General features: G+C 35.9%; 4 protein-coding genes across 5 annotated transcripts; 1 reads left to right on the top strand and 3 right to left on the bottom strand.

The window, feature by feature from the left end:
• Positions 1-2,821: 2,821 nt before the first annotated feature.
• Positions 2,822-7,817, bottom strand: LOC112056072 (homeobox protein extradenticle; the record flags this gene model as incomplete). Of its 2 annotated transcripts, none has more annotated exon segments than XM_052881230.1 (6): positions 2,822-2,895; positions 3,852-4,002; positions 4,416-4,516; positions 5,039-5,217; positions 6,227-6,379; positions 7,312-7,817. In XM_052881230.1, coding segments are annotated over 6 exon segments (917 nt in total), but the record flags the coding sequence as incomplete, so codon positions are not given.
• Positions 7,818-8,179: 362 nt separating this feature from the next.
• Positions 8,180-10,618, top strand: LOC112056063 (glycine--tRNA ligase). Its single transcript, XM_024096402.2, has one exon. The coding sequence runs from the start codon at positions 8,299-8,301 to the stop codon at positions 10,498-10,500; it is 2,202 nt and encodes a 733-aa protein (XP_023952170.2). The 5' UTR covers positions 8,180-8,298; the 3' UTR covers positions 10,501-10,618.
• A 357-nt stretch (positions 10,619-10,975) lies between these two features.
• LOC112056064 (pre-mRNA-splicing factor 38B) lies at positions 10,976-17,742 on the bottom strand. Its single transcript, XM_024096403.2, has 7 exons — positions 17,578-17,742; positions 17,382-17,510; positions 16,857-16,981; positions 16,186-16,321; positions 15,190-15,403; positions 13,053-13,211; positions 10,976-11,286 (listed from the first exon to the last, which is right to left on the bottom strand). The coding sequence occupies exons 1-7, from the start codon at positions 17,591-17,593 to the stop codon at positions 11,061-11,063; spliced, it is 1,005 nt and encodes a 334-aa protein (XP_023952171.1). The 5' UTR covers positions 17,594-17,742; the 3' UTR covers positions 10,976-11,060.
• Positions 17,743-18,525: 783 nt separating this feature from the next.
• LOC112056066 (ubiquitin-like protein 5) lies at positions 18,526-19,783 on the bottom strand. The gene is made up of 3 exons (XM_024096406.2): positions 19,622-19,783; positions 19,364-19,545; positions 18,526-18,647 (listed from the first exon to the last, which is right to left on the bottom strand). The coding sequence occupies exons 2-3, from the start codon at positions 19,539-19,541 to the stop codon at positions 18,604-18,606; spliced, it is 222 nt and encodes a 73-aa protein (XP_023952174.1). The 5' UTR covers positions 19,542-19,545; positions 19,622-19,783; the 3' UTR covers positions 18,526-18,603.
• Between the last annotated feature and the right edge of the window lie 313 nt (positions 19,784-20,096).

Raw genomic sequence — 20,096 nt, 5'->3', positions numbered from 1 at the left:
AAATGCCGTTACATTTTCTTTCTGCAGATCGACTTTTATGTAGGTAATGACATCGTGTTCGTAGGTACTCTCACTTCTGATAAAAGCATAGAAATAAACAAACACAAGCTGGAATGATTAAACTGTATTTCAAATAACTTATTACTCATTCTTAAACAAATCGTTACTTTGGTAGATGGATAATACATTAATTAAATTTACTTAACGCCACTTAATCACATGTCCACCTCTTTTTCCTAGAGTATATCCCACAATACCCTACCAACCTCAGAATAAAACCATAATCATTAATAAACAGTACAGATTAAAACATTTATCTGGAAGAAGGAGTTTTTATATGTTGTCTTATGTATTTATAATTATTTAAATAATTAAAAATCTAACAATACGAAATTGAAAACTTTTAATTTTTATGCGAAATTAATTAATGCTTTCAGATAGATGGGTGTTTCAGAAAATAAAGAGCGGCGGGTAAATAAAGTTGAGAACCTAGTATTTTTTTTTATTTATAATTATAATAAATTCAATGATAAGATTTACTGTTGTATGTGGCGTGGCCGGCCGGAGAGCGAGCCTCGCGCCTGCCCGCGCCCGCCCACGACAGGTCTGTGTGCGGAAACCAGGCATGTAGTCTCACCCCGCCCATGTATAGCCTCACCAGAATAATAAAGAACCGCGCCATGTTGACGATATTTAAAAAAAAAAGTTCTTGTACTATAGCTTGGCAAATTCGTTGATGACACTCCCGTGATATGCGGACGACGGGAGGGGAAGGACTGCACGGGTATGAAGTCGTTCGCGCTGGGCGAACCCTTCCCCTCCCGGCCCTCGCAGACTATCGGGAGTGTTACAAACGAATTTGCCAAGCTTTAGCACACTATGCACAGACTGCTAAAAAGTATTCGTGGCGCCCCCAATACAGTTTTATTCTGGTCAGGCTATACCTCCTATAGTTAAAACATGCCAACCTTCGACCAGAGCAAAGAATGGATCACCCAATTTATGTCAGAACACTACCTAGTAATTAAGTGCACCCTGCCTTTGTTTTTCTTTCTCAATTTATTTGATTTTATATTTTTTAATGGCTAAAATATACTCAACAATAAGAGAAGCCATACCTATAATATGCCTTATCTTTTTGTTGAGTATATTTTATTGGTCGAGTTTATGGTTTTTCTTTACCTAATGGACCCTACAGACATCTGTCGAGTTTTTTTGGCTTTTTTGGGCTGGTGGACCCGCCAGACGTCTTTACACGATGATATGCAATAAAAGTTATGGACATACCATCAACAAAACTATTTCATACGAAATGTAATAAGGAAGTGGTCTTACATTTAAATCATTTAAATTGAAATTAAACTGTGTGATTTAAACGAGAAATGAGAATCTTGTCTTTTTCCTGATCGAAGGTCATGACTTGTTCTAACATGTGAAACTATTCACGCCCGAGCGCCGCGCCTGTCTTTCCCCACACGATCGTGTGTTTGTATAAAGTAGAAATCGTCTGATTTAAAAATAAACTTCCTTCCACCATGTTTACGCCTAAATACAACGTATGGTAATACGTCATACGGATCTGTCAGCCTACTAGTGCATCAACCTGACCAGAAAAAGTTAAAAATCTTCGTCATGTTGCGAAAAAAAAAGGCTATTCTATTTCTATTAACTAAACATAAACGGCTAAAGAATAAGTACTTTTGGCGCCCTCAATAAATATTTTTTATTTAAAAAAAAAAAATTTTTTATTTATTTTTAGTCAGGCTATACAAGAAAGCTCAACGGAACTGAAAACCTGTATTAACCGATTAGGAGACCTACCTATACAGGGTGTCCCGTAATTAATTATATAATTGTATTATCCATTCATTACGGGACATACATAGATTGTATGTGTGACATTAGTTGACCTATGTATTTCAAGAAAATCATATTAACTCACGTATAAATCTCAAAAGGTATTTCATCTCACTGATTTAAAAAAATCACAGAGTGGAGGACTTCAGTTTTAAATTAAATAATATCTACTTGAGGTATGGTTCGAAATACTAATTGCGTATGTACAACGTAAGATTATTTTATATTTCAATAATCCATGGCATTCTGTTTTAACTATAGAAGGTGTATGGTAATTTGAGGGTTTAGGGGATTTATCATAAAGGGTAAGAATCAAAAGAATGACAATTTTATACATTTTATTATTTTAGTGATTGTATGTATTTTGATGGTATGTGATCGCATTTTTTTTCAATGAGGAAAGCCAGTGTATATTTTATAACCTGTTGTTTAAAATACACTTATAATTGAAATGAAACAAAACAGAACAGCTGGATTTATGTATATTATTTTTGGCTTATTCTGTTTCACTCTAAGGTTGTCTCTTTTTTGGCGTATCTATCTAGACTGAAATGAAGACCTTGAACAGTGGCGGATTTACCAGTAGGCCTAGGGCGGCAGACTTTGTGGAGCGGCAAATTTGGCCCAAAACATATTGTCATACAGAAATAAAGGAAAACATCTTTAAATATTACTTGGAAAAATTGAGTATTGAACATTTAACTAATAATCTAGAACTGTACGTAGTGTACATATAGTAAAATACTAAACTGTTCTTAAGGTTTGTCTATATATGAAAAATGGGAGTAGGGTAGCGAATTTCGGACGTCAGTAGAAGGCAAAAATTTAAAAGCCTACTGACAAGTTTGTAAATCCGCCCCTGATCTTCAAGATCTAAAACTATCTTGTGGATCATGATATGATAAATATTAAATGAATCATAGGTGGAAGCGAGCACTCACCGGCAGCTTTCTTGGCAGCATACAGGTTGGCCTCCTCCTGCGCTTTGCCGATGTTCTTCTTGTAGCGGATGCGCTTGTTGCCGAACCAATTGGACACCTGTCGGGGACGCGTTCATATCATTGCACTAATGCCATTGTGACGTCACGGACGACAGTGATTGTAACATTATTTTGTGGTAGAGGAAACACTTCGAGCAGGTCCCCCCAGGATTTGTGATCTTGGGAGTAGGTTTAAGGGATCCCTTTAGATTGCATCAACACTCACCTTCCCTGCCCAACATGTTCCCAAAAATTACAACACAAAACATTATTGCACAAAACCACTAATGCGACTGGCAGCGTGACGGTGGCTACGCTGCCTAACAAACAACTGAGCTCAAGTCATCAAATATCCTCTAATCTATCCAACACTGATACCTCCCCTCTACAATAACAGAAATTATGAATGTTACCACCTGCGATTGAGGAACTTGTAACAATCACATTTCTACAATGCGCACTGAAGGGCTCCATACAAACTTTACTAACGTTTTATAACTGTTTCTCACATTGGCAGGTAGCAGTGAGTATACCAATTAGGAATTATGTACTATTTTTTAATTCGATTTTATAACTTTTTTTAAACACATTTCAGCTAGCCAAATTTCATGATTCTAAGTAGCGGTTCTTCACAAAGCGGCCTATAGGTTCTGCATCCCTGGCAACCGTATGTTTCGCTTTATATTTTGTTTATAACTCCAAGGGTCAGCAGCCTTGAGTACTAATTTCAACTTGAAAAAAAAAAAACAAACCTCCGCGGACAAAATCAAGAGCGTATACTAAAAACAAACACTACAATAAATTCAGAAGTGGGATCATGTATGAATACCTGAGAGACTGTGATGCCACACCTTCGCGCCATCTCGGCCTTCACCTCTTCACTCGGGTAGGGGTTCGCTAGATGTGAATAGAAGTAATCGTTGAGCAGATCGAGGGCGCGTTTGCTGAAGTTGCGCCTCTTCCGCCGCGAGTCGAGGAAGCTGGGGAGAGTGACGGGAGGGTCAGTGGGAGTACCTGGGAGACAGTGATGCCGCACTTGCGCGCCAGCTCCTCCTTAGCCTCTTCGCTGGGGTAAGGGTTGGAGAGGTGCGAGTAGAAGTACTCGTTCAGGATCTCTGACGCCTGCTTGCTGAAGTTGCGGCGCTTTCGGCGCGCGTCCAGGAAACTGCAAGCGTTATCATATCGTCAATTTCCTTTGTTTCTTTTTCGTTCGTAAATAACTCAATTGTTTCCTCTCTTTTTATTTTTTGATCATATTGGAGGCCAAGGTTGAGCTAGACACATTATTTAATGAAAACTTCTGAATATAAAAATATAAGAAAAAGGTAATTATGATGCAGGGGCTCTGCTCATGTCCGACAATCCGTCCGATTTTTAGGCAGTAAATGAATAATAAAAATCCAAAAATCAATCACTGTGGTAAAGTAGGCCCAATAAATTATCGGACCTACTAAAAGTCTGACATGGGTAGAGTACCAGAGTGACAGCCGTCAGCCAGTGACGTGAAATAAAATAATTATAAAAATATTAACTATTAAATCTTTCATAAACTAAAGTAAGAGGTTCATGTTAACATACCGTGAGCGTAGGATCATAACTGCCTCACACGTGGACTGTTTCAACTGCATCTGGATGGAACTAAACTTCTTGTGTATGATCTGCACCATGCGCTCTATCTCCTGTTATAATGATAACATATCACAATAAACATCACAAAATAAATAAATATTTTATTATTATTTATTGCTAGCTCTAGCACGCGTTTTCACCTGAATTGATCCTGTTCACATAGGAATATCATGATGAAAGTACCGCAACTATTATCACAGTAGTACACGCCAAAGAAAAAATTTACATGTTAATTATATTTATAGACATGGTTATATTTTATTTGCAAGGCCTCTGTGGCCCCAAAATAAGGTACTTCCACAAATAAAACATTTAACATTTATTCACATTTAAAAATAAGAACTAAATATTTATTTCCATCAAAAGTTCTTAACTCTCATAAAGGCTTTATGATTACTAGCAGAGGCCCATGTGGAAACCCTGTATCATAATATTTTTTATTATATACATATAAATCTTCCTCTTGAATTTATATCTACTGTTGAAAACCACCTTAAATCTGTTGTATAGTTTATAAAATGTAATACGTGGGGAGCTACTTTGTTTACTGTGTAAAGCTGCAAGTATCTCACCTTAGGAGTGATGGGTCTGGTGCGGCTCTGCTCCCGCAGCAGGTTCATGACGTGGGTGGTGAACTCGTTGCAGGCGTTCTCATACTTGTCCAGCTCCTGGTGGTAGATCTGGCGGATCTGGGCCAGCTTCGCGCGGTAGTCGGAATGCTCGATCGCGTTATCTGCTTGGGCCACAGTGCCTTAATTTGCAGCAAACGGGACAGAAAGAGAACATGCATTCCTGACCCAATATGCGTTCTGTTAGTGCATCATGCATGGTTTATATATTAGTTAATTTATTATACATAGGAAGCTTAAAACCATAATCCACACACATGAAGCCAGTTAAACTGAACTGCTGTACACAATAATTTAATTTTTATTAAGTAATTAGTTGTCTTTAAAACATGACAACCTCCAATTCAACAAAACCGGTATTAAAAGTTAAAGTGATAATAGTCTGACAGGTTAGATCCAAAACCTTTTGGATTGGGTTTCTCTATTGAGCTATTAGAATTTAAATAGCTTTATTTGATTATATTAAACTATTAAGTCTATTGTTCATTATTAAATTTCACATAACAATTACTACATAACTAAAAAAACTAAAACCGAGTAATATATACATAGATTTATTATGAGTTATTTCATACATAAATTATTACTATTATATTCTTCCTCAATAAATGTGAACCTAAAAACCATAATCATGCATATTTATTAAACAATAAATCAACACCTTTTATTTTTGAAAATCAAATTAAATTTTGTAACATGTACATTGTAGAGGTCACTTGTACATTAGCATTAATAAATATCAATCTGTGTTAATGTAGAAAAGCAAATATTTTAGCAAACCATCTCACCACTACAGAAAACCATGCCAGAGTGATGTATCTCGCTATGCTCACTATGTATAACAATTATCTCAAAATAAACATTCTAAAAATTAAAATTTACTTAAACCTATGCAATTAGAGGCTTTTATTTAATTTTCTTTATTTATATATATTTTGTATGTAGTATGTAGGAATCAAAACTTGGACACAAGGCATTTCCTCTTGATATAGAACTTTTTGTATGATAAAAATAATTTGATACTGCATGAAATTTCTCTGCATGTTTTGTTTTCTCAAACATAGTAGTCATGTTCATGAAGAAAGGATTGTTGTTAAAATGGTTATACTCTATATATCTAAGCACAATTACCCCATTCCCCTGCTGCTGCGGAGGCTGAAGCAGCTGCACCAGCGCCGCCACCCTTCTCAGGGCCGGCCACACCCTCAGCTATCAGCATGTTGTCCAACCTCATCAGCTGCGGGTCTGGGGGCTCCTCCTCTTGCGTGTTGCGGAGAGACAGCACTGGTGACAGTAAGCACACCTAGTTATAGTTCAACAGGAAGGAACATAGATAAAGGAAGAAGGAAGTATTAGAATGACTTTAAATTTTATTATTTTAATCAATTCATTCAGAAAAAGCAGTGAATGGCACAAGTTTGCCTCTCTGACCAAGAGTTACATATTTTTACCTTTGCAGACCCTTAGGCAATGGAATTGCAGTGCCAAAAAAAATTATGAATAGCTGCCTCAACTGGTGACAGAAAGGGCTAGTTAATTTTTTGTGCAGAGGTTTAACCTGGCTGTCCAACATGTATATGCAGTCAGTGTTCTAGCCACAATTACATGTGGGCATGATTTTTATAGTTTACCTTAAGTTCCCTATTGTATTAAAATAAAAAAAATTAAAAGTTATTTTAGATTAACTTAAGAATAGCAACAAGGGTTTTTATGGTTTTATCCAATATTTCAATTACATTGTCAGTTTAACTTTGCAGTATTCAGTTTAGCCTACACACAGACAATTTAAGTGAACAGTTCAACTCCAGGTCTGTAGCGCAGGTAAGAAACAATTTCACAAAGATTAATTTCCATCAAGATGGTACTTCCTGTGCTCAGTAAAGATTAAATATCTTACAATCTCACCTCTACGCTAAGGCTTTTTTTATAACAATCAACTGTGTTAGTCATTAACTTGGTCACTTTCAGATATTCAGTATCACTCAATCAATGCAATGTAAAACTTACTATATATTCAACAGACTTACTTGCCTATGATGCCTTGTAAAAACACTGAATTTAGCAAATACCAGCAGCTGTTTAGCATCACTCCGGCCGATTGATCTGACAATTGTTTACATGCTCTAAATAGCTGTTTGTTTTTACATAATATTATATGAAACTAAATTTTAAGCTAGTCATTTAAGCTAGCCATTTAAAATGAATCTGAGCATTACCTGTTTTTTCTTTGATTTCGCACAACACGGAAAAAAGAGCAGGCTTCATCCTGTGACAGTTCAGCGTGTGTTTTCTAGCTTGCGCCTCGTCGAGACTCTGGTCGGTAATGTTCATGATTTGCTGCAGAATTTCGCCAATATCCTGTTTTCTCGCCTCGCCATCGCCCGCAGCGGGCGCGCCGTCCCCGCCAGGAAGCCCGTAGCCTTGGGGCCCCATGAGACCACCGCTATGCGCCATCATTCTATTCGGATCGTCCATTTTCCAACACGCAATACATAAATTCACTAAAAACTTACACTATATACGTATACTTGTTTGTACGTGATTTAAACGTTTATATCATAAAATAAAACGATTCAAAAACTAAATTAGAGCTTCGCTTGTGAAGCTCTCACTTCTCCCTCCGTTCTTCAGCCAGCAATAAAATGGCCGACTTCTTTGTGCTGTCAAATTCTAAAATATTTGCAAAAGAAAACAAATAATTAAACTATTGCCCTCACGCTTCATCTCGTAATCATATATTGCTGTGATTTAAAGTATGAAAGAGATAGTAAATGTAATGTTGCCACATAATGGTAATTCCATCAAAAATAGTATTTTGTTATTTTTGGAACCCGTTTACATTATCGCCACACGACTATAATGATTTTATTGTACACGGAAGGATTAAAATAACATTAAACGGATGAGTTACTTTATACTTGAATTATTAATTATATGAAGAAAAATTGTCATTCTTGTAAAAGGAAAAATAATTATACAATCATTTTCAATTTATAAAACAACTAACAACTTGGTTGTTTCATGAATGCGCCTTTAATTTGCCACACGTTGACATTGACACTGACAGATTACAGCACTTTCACAGCTGTCATTTGACGTAAATTTTGATTTGAGCGAATTTCGTCAGAAAAGCCACGCGAACATTAAAAATAATTTGCCGGGTGGGCAAAATCTTTTAAATCAATACTGTTTCATAGTTTTAAATGAAAAACATTCTTACTTTAGTGTATAACTGTAGAGTTCATAGTAAACATCTGCCAGCTGTCTTTACCCAGCTGAGACTTTCATATAATCTTCCGCAGTGGGGGAGTAATAAGACTCATAGAAAAATCAAAATCCCCAATCCATTTCGAGAAATAATTATGGCCGATCCTAAGATTGAAGAAATCCTCGCTCCGCTTCGTGCCCACGTAAAGGAACAAGGTGATTTAGTTAGAAAACTAAAAGATGAAAAAGCACCTGAAATCGATATTAAAAAAGCTGTTGCTGAATTAAAAACTAGGAAAAAGGTACTCGAAGACAAGGAGTTAAGCTTAGCGCCTACTGAAGAATTATTCGACCGCTCAAAAATGGAAGACCTCATCAAAAGAAGATTCTTTTACGACCAGTCATTTGCTATTTATGGTGGTATTACAGGTCAATTTGATTTTGGGCCAATGGGTTGTGCTCTCAAGAGCAATATGATCCAGTTGTGGAGAAAATATTTTATCTTACAAGAACAGATGTTAGAAGTTGACTGTTCAATATTAACTCCCGAACCTGTGTTGAAAGCCTCCGGGCATGTTGAGAGATTTGCCGACCTGATGACTAAAGATGTCAAAACAGGAGAGTGTTTCCGCCTCGATCATCTTATTAAAGCTCACCTGGAAAAAATTAAAAGTGAGAAAAACACCACAGCAGAGCTCAAGGCAGATATTGAAGATATTCTTGTTAAGCTAGACGGAATGAATGCTGATGAAATGTCAGCTCTCATGAAGAGGTTCAATATGAAATCTCCAATCAGTGGCAATGAACTGACTCCACCTATTGAATTCAACCTAATGTTTAACACACAGATAGGCCCGTCTGGTCTTGTGAAAGGTTTTCTTAGACCAGAGACAGCGCAAGGTATTTTTGTAAACTTCAAACGTCTTCTGGAGTTCAACCAAGGCCGGCTGCCATTTGCTGCAGCTCAAATAGGCAACTCATTCAGAAATGAAATCTCTCCAAGATCTGGACTCCTAAGAGTTAGAGAATTCACCATGTGTGAAATAGAACATTTTTGTGATACTAAAGACCACCCTAAATTTGAGTCTGTTAAGGATACTCAGATGTTGTTCTACTCAGCAGACAGCCAGGAACAGGGAAGGCCAGCTGAAATTTTGACTATAGGTGAAGCTGTGGCTAGAGGCACTGTCAACAATGAGACATTAGGTTACTTCATGGCAAGGATTCAACTGTACATGTTAGCAGTTGGCATTGACCCTAAGAAGCTCAGGTTCAGGCAGCATATGGGAAATGAGATGGCTCACTATGCATGTGATTGTTGGGATGCAGAGTGCTTATCAAGTTATGGATGGGTCGAGTGTGTAGGCTGTGCTGACAGATCAGCATATGACCTCACTCAACACACCAAAGCCACTGGCACGAGACTTGCTGCAGAGAAAAAACTCCCTGCTCCAAAGCAGATTGAAGTTGTGGAAGCAGTGCCTAACAAGGCTGCTATTGGTAAGGAATTCAAGAAGGATGCAAAGGTTATTAATGATGCCCTAGCAGCAATGGATTCTGCAGCTTTAGAACAACTCCAAGAGAAATTAGAAAGCGATGGAGAATATGTACTCAATACTGCAAATGGTGATTTTAAACTCACTCCGAACATTGTGAGCGTTAAGAAAAGTCTGAAGACAATTCATGTAGAAGAGATCATACCAAGCGTCATAGAACCATCATTTGGTGTTGGAAGGATACTCTATTGTATTTTGGAACATAACTTCAAAATGAGGGAAGGGGATGAGCAGAGAACCTACTTCTCTTTACCAGCTACTGTGGCACCTATGAAGTGTGCTGTCTTGCCATTGAGTGGAAATGCAGAATTCCAACCTTTTGTGAGGGAATTATCCCAAGAATTAACTAATGTGGATGTATCCCACAAAGTTGATGACTCATCCGGCTCAATTGGTAGAAGGTATGCTAGAACAGATGAGCTTGGTGTGCTGTATGCTATCACTGTTGACTTTGACACTATGAAGGAACCTCATACTGTAACACTGAGAGAAAGAGATAGCATGGGACAAATTAGACTACCTTTAGCGGATGTTCCACATGTGGTACGAGATCTAGCTAACAGTAAAATATCATGGGCAGATGCAGAAGCAAAGTATCCTAAATTTGAACAACAAGAAAATGTAAAAGGTGCAGCTGCATAATATGACGCAGATGAATGTTAGCACAAGTGCTTTTATCAATAAAAATATATGATTCATATTTATTATTTTAGATTAAGCTAAAATTTTTGCAAAAATGAAAATAAATTGCTTAAATGAAGTTGTCTTTAGTTTCACTTGGCTCATCATTATCCATACTTAAAATTGTGCAAACTGTGAGTTTTTATTTGTTGCACTTTCAAGAGTTTCAAGGCTGGTGAACCAATTTTGAATTTTTTCATCACTGGAAAGCTATTATTAGTGAGTACATTTACATAGCTAATATATATAATACCTTATGTGCTAGTATAAGTTATTTTAACTTTAATAGTCCCATTTTGTGTGCAATAAAGTTGTCCACTAGTCTCTTTGTTTTGAACGGGAAAATTATACCTATGATTTTATCATTATGTCCTTAATAATTAATTTAATTAGCATATATATTTTTTCTTTTTAACTGCAAATAAAACAATACCTAAACATTATTACTAACTTTAATTATTAATTGTCAAGATTCAATTATTGTTATTTAAATTTAAACAAAAGCAATAAAGTAGTTTCTATTATCTATGGCGGCGTTCTTTCGATCGCGAGCGGTTACGGTGGCGGTCTCGGGAACGGTCGAAGTAGCGATCTCCAGATCGTGTCTGTTCACGGTTACGATCGCGATTGTCGCGATCCCGATTGTCGCGGTCGCGCCTGTCTCTGTCGCGTTCGCGTTCACGTTCTCTGTCCCTGTCGCGCTCTCTGTCTCGATCATCGCGTCGTGCCGGTCTCTCTTTTTGATATCTGAAAATGGGAAGTAGAAGTTACATAAAGTCCGGCCGCTCAGAGATTGTGTTTCTGACACATGTCAATGTCAACTTTCTTATATTTGTTAATTAATTGATCGTTAATATTTTTAGCCCAAAATTAAAATGTTTATTGTAAGTTGGCACAATTATTACATTTTTAATGTTATTACTCGTTATCAAGATCTGGGCACATTGCTAGGATCATTAAATCTCTATACACTGTAATTTCACAAACAACCCTTCAAACTGAAACAGAAATGATGTTTGACAACCTTAGACCATTAATAACTGGACGCGGTTCGCTAACCGTTACCCCTCTGGCAAAGATCAAAAATCTATGATCTAATGCGTTTATAAAAACTGTTGCTACAGAATCGATGTTTCATTGTTGTAATCGTTTTCGTCGTGTAAGGAGCTCCCTAAAAATGCCGGTTTGTGTAGTTAAATGGCATAAAAAACGGCCAAAAACTTGTAGTTTAGTAAAAGATGGAGTAACGTTTCATTTGAAAGTATTTAAACCTTAATTTTATCAAATTTTTAATAAAAACAATTTATGAATAGAATCGATTCTTTTAACGAAACAGCCAAACATCAATCAGTAATCGAATATTCTATGTATTTAATCTGTGGATAGTCTAAGCAATGTCACAGTAAATAAGCAAGCAGTAGTTTGACTTCATACTAGAGGTCGAAACGCGAGCTATACCTCAATTTCAATTTCAACTTACTAGTTAAATAGATTTTATTAATTAGAAATAAGACTAACTCACTAACATACTAAACATAAAACAGATACACTAACAATATACTAACATAGAAAAAAAAATTAAAACTGTTACTCTTATTAATTGAAAAACTTGTTTAATGTAATAATGTAAGGAATAATAAAGGTTTTGAAATTGAGAAAAACATAAGGGATTAAAGGGACATAATTTACGGAACCCTACACTGCGCGTGGCCCGACACGCACTTGACCGGTTTTTTAATATTTGGTCACGTAGTGTGGGGGTAATACATAGATGGCATCACCAAAATAAACATATGAATACGACCTATCCTTCAAGGTCATTGATTAGTATCAGCCTTATTTAAATCTACCAATCAAAAAACAACACGCATCTTATTGATCACTTCCTATTTTACTACAATTTACAAAATATTTTATTTGTTTACATAAAAAAAGTATATTTACAATCACAAAACTAAATGGAAATACAAAGTTGGCAAATACAAAAGTGTAATTAAAATGCTGGAGGCAGGCAGCCCTATCACATGTTTACGTACCGCGCGCTGTAAGTAGTTATTTCAAAAATACGGCCGAGTATACTGCTTGTATATATTTTTACTGTGCACAATGTGTTTCTTAGTGTGTGTAAAAATTACGCGTGTGTGTATTGCGTGTCAAATTTATAGTTGTGTGTAGTGTATGGACACAGAATATACTTAATGGTGTTAAATGTTTTCGATGTGTGAGTTTACCTCGTCCCCCTCAAAAAATGACAGACTTTTTTGTTGGTGAATTTGGGTGCGAACCGCATCCAGTTATTAATGGTATAAGTTGACAACAGAACAAAGCTTGATTTTTCAGATAGCATGAATACAGTGACAGTCGCCTGTATGACGTTCATAATACGTACTACTATCGTAAATCGCGACAAAATTTCAAGAGTGTAATTAACTTTCACCCGAACCATCATACAAACTGTAGTCAAGAATATCCCTAGGAAAGAGTGAAAGTACTACTTATAGAAAAGTTCTTACCTATCCCCATCGCCATAATCTCGTCTGTCCCTATCGTCATGTTCACGACGGTCGTTGTCCACCTTGCCCGGATTGTAGTTACTGTTGCCGCCTCTGTTGTAGTTAGTGTTGGAGTTGGCAGGCTTCGATGCATTGTTCAGTCTGCTGTGCTCTGCTAACCTACGTTGGAACGGTAATATGTTAGTTATTAATATATAAACGTTATTTCAGGTCAACCATAAATTACATCACATTTTAAGATGGATAATGTGTATGGAGTGTGTAAATTCATGTCAGAATGGGTCGTAAGCCTAGAAAGTTTAGCAAATTATAGTCGGATCCAATATTTATGACGTCACCTATAATGTAACGCATGTAGCATCGCATTAGCGTTGTTTATGTATTAACCTACGCCTTGTGACACCGGCGGCTTATTTCGGTGACGTCATAAAGATTGCATCCGACTATAGTTTTATATAAAAACCAGACAAGTTCGAGTCGGGCTCACCAAACGATGGTCCCGTACGTAGGATCAATATAAATGGTTCAGGAATTTAATAGGATTGTTATAAATAGTTCAGGAATTGAATAGGATTGTTATAAATAGTTCAGGAATTGAATAGGATTGTTATAAATAGTTCAAGAATTGAATAGGATCATTATATTAATATGAACTACGCGTTGTGACACCTACGGCTTATTTCGGTGACGTCATAAAGATTGCTTTCGACTATAGTTTTATATAAAAACCAGACAAGTTCGAGTCGGGCTCGCCAACCGATGGTCCCGTACGTAGGATCAATATAAATAGTTTAGGAATTGAATAGGATTGTTATAAATAGTTCAGGAATTGAATAGAATTGTTATAAATAGTTCAAGAATTGAATAGGATCATTATAAATAGTTCAGGAATTGAATAGAGTAGTATTGTCCAAGATCTCTGTTTTTTTTAAATCCACCACAATCTGAAAACCGTACATTTGTAATTAAATCTTAAATTTAATTACAAATGTATGGTCAACTGGACTAGTGTCAATTGTTGTTGTCTGTTTGATTTTTTCACATTCCCTAAATAAAGGTTGTTCTTTTTTACAAGTTCGCCCTTGACTGCAATCTCACCCGATGGCAAGTGATAATGCAATCTTAGATGGAAGCGGGCTAACTTGTTAGGCGTACGATGAAAATCATACCTATGTCTTTGCCGATAACCGCCCTATCGTAATTACTCGCCACATCATAACCCTACCCACCAGCCAAAGGTTTATGACAGATAGAAGGATAACAAAGTGGTCTTATAAGGTTTATAGGTAGATAGTAATTTGTTATATTGCATAGCATAAATTCTGTTTATCCTAAACCTTCCAATTGATGTGATGAAATTGTGGTGGGTATTCTGCTTATATTTCTAAAACGAATTTAAAAAATATATATAAAATGTTAACAAGAAATTATCTATTAAAAATTTTAGTCCTTTTGACACTGCGCTTGATGTTCAAACGCATTTTATAGACCACAAATATATAGCAGGGAGAGAAAGTATTGATAAATCTAAATATATTTCTTGTGATGTAATCTATAGAAAACCTAATGTTTCCAACTTTTGTGCTTTCATAGTAAGTCCTTGTGTAGATACTAGTGCGGTGGCTGAAAAATGCATAAATTGTTAGTTCACAGTAATAAAATAGTTTTTTTTTGTATATGATAAAATTCTAACATGAAAATAGAGTGCTTCATTCTAAGTACAAGAACACACATCTGCCTTTTGTTTTTAAACAATCTAGAATAATAATTATCAATTATAAATAATAATTGATAAAAGAACTAATAAATTTTGTTTTTATTATTTTGTAATATATACATTGTTGTTCAAGTCTCTTTAAAATTCAAGAATAGCTACGACTAAACCAATATCAATATTTTTTTACATTCTGTTTGTCTTTATAAGTTTATAAAAAAAGAAAGGTAATTAATTTTATATGGGAATAGCAGGTAGTAAGAAACATTCAGTTATAAAGGACTATTACAAAGCCTAGCATATGTGGTATCTTAAACCTTCGTTCCTTTTTAGAAGAGAGAAAATTTAGAGCTTAAGCCCACCCTACTCTATGCAATTTGGAATAAAAAGTATGAATTAAACAATCAAAAAAACAATACCTACTTTTGCTCAATTTGCTTCTGTATGGGAACCGGTATCCTCGGGAACAGCGTGCTGAACCAGTCCAGCTTGATGAGCATCTGCCGCACGAGCGCGCCCATGTTGGTGGGGCCACCGCCGCCGGCGCGAGGGTCCACCTCCTCCTCGTCTTCCAGATAATCTACGTACCAGTCGAACAGGTCTGCGGGTGGCTGAGTGTAGCGAATGTACATAAAACCTGACACAAAACAATGAAATGTATTAACAATTGTGTTTTTATTTTGCCATTATCGAGCTAATGCAAACTAGGCATCTCATGTGTCAATGATATTATAGCCTGGAGAAAAAAAAATGCTGTGGATTAAACATACTATTATTAGACGTATCATATGTGATGAATCATTGACATGGACGAAACTGCAAAGTTTACAGCACCAATGCAATATTGCCTGTCTATCAGTCTTTTACCAGATATACTTCATAGAGTATTTGAACTTTATATTCTTGTTCCTCCATCACCATTCTACCACAGAACACCGAGGCGTTGTTGAAAATGGCATCCCTTTGCTGTTGACGTTCAGTCAACCCACACAAAATGTTTTGCATCACCATTTCTTATTAGGACTACTAAGATGTGGAATGCCCTTCCGGCTTCTATGTTTCCTGAGTTACAATTTGTACACCCTCAAGGCAAGAGTGAATAGGCATCTTCTAAGCAAGCACGCTTCATCTTAGATCTCATCATTGCTTTCCATCAGGCATGATTGTAGTCACGTGTAAGCCTATCCAAGATAAATCAGCTGAAAGTTTTGGCTGAAATTTAGTGAAGGTAGCTTAGAACCAAGAGATGATGCATAGGATACATAGAGTAGAGGTAGAGTAGGAGTAGGATAGGGGTCGGTTAGGGGTAGGGTAAGGTAGGGTAGGTGTAGGGTGAGAGACGGGAGTAGGGTAGGAGAAGGGTAGGGTAGATGTAGCTTGGGTCCGCTAGTTAAAACAAGGCTATGAATACATACATACCTAGAGCTCTAATGTAGGGCGAGTCAGTGTGCTGCAGAAGGCCATTGACCTGTTTGCGAGTCAGTCGCAGAGTGTACAGCTTGTAGAGCAGACAGAACGCTGTGGACACTATACCACCTGCACCCACACCTCGGACCTGCAGCAAACATTCCAGAAAGATAACATTACCATGGATCTGTTGAGCCAAGCAAGAATTATTGTCACCATTTTCCAATATTATTATTACCCGACATTTCAAAAGTGCTTGTAGACTAAATTAATTTTGACTTTTGAATATAGTAGTTCCTTAATGCCCTTCTTGTAAATGATTTACTATGAACATAGCCCTTGCTGCTTGTATTGCAAAATAGTGCCTAAGGGGCTCAAGCCACCACCCCCAAAGGATAAAATCAGGCTTCCTTGGTAAATCAGGCCTTACCATGGTTAAGCCTACCAGGCCAATCCTGAATTTGCCACTGACTTCCAGGTGACAGCTATACTCAATGTGTACTGTTTACCAACAAACAAAATGTGGGTATAAATCACTAGTCATTTTCCCTTCATTTCTAATTTGTTTGTTGGTAAACAGTACACATCAAGTAGGGCTGCAGTATGTTTATAAATATAGACCTACACAACAAACATATATGAACAGGTATATAAATGCAAACAGTTGCCATGAACATACTCACGCCGCCACACATGCCAGTCTGGCCCGCCGTCTTGCGACTGCCACGCTCCCAGGGCTCCAAATGCTTCACCTGGTAGTAGATCTCATCTACCACCTCATGGTATGTCTTCAACTTGAACAGATGCACTGGAGACAATGGCACCGTTTAGTTATTACATCACATTATGACACATGCCTATGTTTAATATTAACTCAATGAAACTAGAGCCTCCCAAGGCAGATAGACTGAAAACCTAGTCTTAAGGTATATCCAATAATTTCACTTAGTTGTGAGGCAGGAAACAAGTTACTTGGTCTTACTCTTTTAAAAGAATTGCTAGAACACTGTGCTTTTGAAATTTCATTTCATTTCATCAAAAGATAAATGTTTTTTTGTCTGTCACCAATCTTGCAATTGGTCTTGACCAGTAAAAAATTTAACTATTATTACAGATAACGAAACACAACACAAGAGAAAAAAATACAAATAAAAGATGAATAATGAATAGTCCAGAACTCCTGAGCGTTGTTTTGTTTGCTTACCTACCTTTGAAGTAGCTAGAACCTTGAATATTCGCTAAGATTAAAGGGTTCAGATTCATAGTTTGTTCGTTACCCCAAATCGGTAATACGTTATGCTGCTTGCTTGACTTCATCGGTCTTTGCTGATTGTATTCTGAAAAAGCAAACCATTTGTAGAATGTCGATACGCAACATGCAAGGGATTGTCAAACAAAACATACCTTCAGTATCGGCCATTTTAAACTATTATTAATACTTATCGTATAACGTGTAATTCAATAACTCCAACTTCAATGTTTTTCTTCGAATGTAAATCGAGTAAAACAAAAATTATTAAATCTCACAAAACGAAAACGACATTACAACGACATGACGTACTCTAAAAACCATTGATCATAGAGTACATTGCCATAGATTAAAGACAAACGTTGCCAGTACCTACTTTCTCAACTCCCCACAAATCGAAATTCCCTGAAATTAGATGAATACCAAAGATCTCGGAATTCGAGATTTTCAGCCTTTACGCAGCTGAATTTTTGTATTTTGGTCTGTACCGTGTCAACTGAATCTACACAAATTACAGTTCAAATTCTGTACATTGAAGATATTTTTTTAAATTTTGGTTGAGGGCAATAAATAGAAAACAAATATGCGGAAAAATAATACAAGGGGGTGAAAGCTTACATCGAATTCCACGCGGACGAAGTCGCGGGCGTCCGCTAGTATTTGTATGAACATGTAATTTGAGTTTTAACATTAATGTTATCTCCAAACCTAGATAAGGCAGGGTATCTGCGTCTATTAAAGTTTGAGGACAAAAGTCGCAAAATCGATTTTTTTCAAGATATTTCAGTCTACTTAGGTGGATAACCATTCTTCTTGTTTTTAGGCAAAACAATGTTTGCCGTGTCAGCATTTCCACAATTTAAGAACTAATATTTTGAATTTTGATCTTCAATATTTGAGCACACTATTATTCATTTATATTACACATGTTTTTTGTTTTTTACCTCTTAAACAAAATTCTTGTGTACTTTTTTATCTGACCTGGCAAACATTGTTTTGTCTTATTGCTAGACAGGTTTGGCAGTGTTTGGCTTTTCAATAGCCATACAAATTATGATACAGTTAATACACCTTTCTGAAGTGGGATCAATTAAACATTCACAATAAAGTACTCATTTATTTTGAATCATTTACAAGTCATTTAAAATAAACACAACACTTATTAATACATAAAAATAAGTTTACTGGTAGTAGAGCTCCAAATTCATTCCATCATGTATTTCATCTGATTTGTGTGCTAAAGAAATTAATTATGCAATTCATTAAAATATGTTAACATTTTAAATTATTGATTTAAATGCATGTAAATGGATGTTTTTTTCAAATAAATATAAGGCTAATTTTGAGGCCCAACCTAATAAGAAAAGTATTATCATAATCAGACTACACTGTAAAAAAATATGTGTGGTTTTACTTCACAGTTAATGGGTATACAATCAATCATCCCCCGTGTTACTTACCCTTAGAATAAGGCGTTTTTTTTAAAATTCATATGGCAACTTTTACTGAGATATTGTGGCTGTATAGTAAAACATTTGATGTAATAAAATAACTAGTAAATATGCTGCATCTGTAGGATATATAATTGTTATTACACAAACACTTACTGTACTTAAATTAAGTATTAAATTATGTATGTTATGTGTATGTTAATTTAAGTACAGATTAGTTAATATATAATGGTGGGCTAAATATAGCTTCAAACATTTGAACATTAAAATAACAAACTTCGTACACAATTGAAGCAGGCAGACTGCTTTGCAACTACATCTACCATTGACTTTGTACACTTTTATATACACTAAGAAACTGACACTGCTTGGCAAAGAGCATTTATTTCAACAGAAATTCAAAGTTATGTGCCAGACATAGCTTCAATGGAGTGTTCAAATGTTTGAAGTTAATGTAGTGCCAGCATAGGCTATATAATAAAAAGGATACAATCTGATAACTTGATGTGGTCTTTAAAAACTGTGTACCACTTTTTTAAAACTATTTTGTCAGATCTTGTGCCAGTTTGTGCTGCGATCAATTTTTTTAAATCACCCACGGTATCGTCTGGATTACATTTAACACGAACTTTTTTGCCAAGTCGATCGTTGCAAGTAACTTCTAGCATTTTTCTGGAAAAATATACATACACAAAGGTTATCAAGCTTTAATGTGTACTTATTTAGGAAATAACGGAGAAACTCTTACACTTAAGCTTAGGCCGTTGCAACAATAAACCGTTGCAATTATATACTAGTTTTTTTTATAATAAAAAGCACGTAAACAGTTAAAAAATACAGTTTTTCAATATTTATAGTTCCGCTGCCTCCATCAAGGAATATTTTTTTTTTACAAATGACACTGACAATGACAATTACTGATAGATTTCAACAACGCTATTTTTTACTGGGAAAAGGGCTGGGTTCAATGGTTTTGAATCCGAGTTCGGTGGTTGATTTTTATATTTACAATATTCACCAGACAGTCAATATCAACTTCATAAACTTTATCTTATTTAAAATAAATAACTACATGAAAATCTAATTGAATTAGAAAACCCCGGGTAGCAGTACATTAAAAAAATGTTCAAGCTATTCCTAAACCTAAGCGTAAACGTCAAATTGACATCAAATAGTCATTTTGAAAATAAATCAAAACATCCTGTTACTCGCTTCATTTTAGA

The sequence above is a fragment of the Bicyclus anynana genome, chromosome 4 (genome assembly GCF_947172395.1).
Source record: "Bicyclus anynana chromosome 4, ilBicAnyn1.1, whole genome shotgun sequence".
NCBI classification, from domain to species: domain Eukaryota; kingdom Metazoa; phylum Arthropoda; class Insecta; order Lepidoptera; family Nymphalidae; genus Bicyclus; species Bicyclus anynana.
This window is presented reverse-complemented; position numbering and strand designations above follow the sequence as displayed.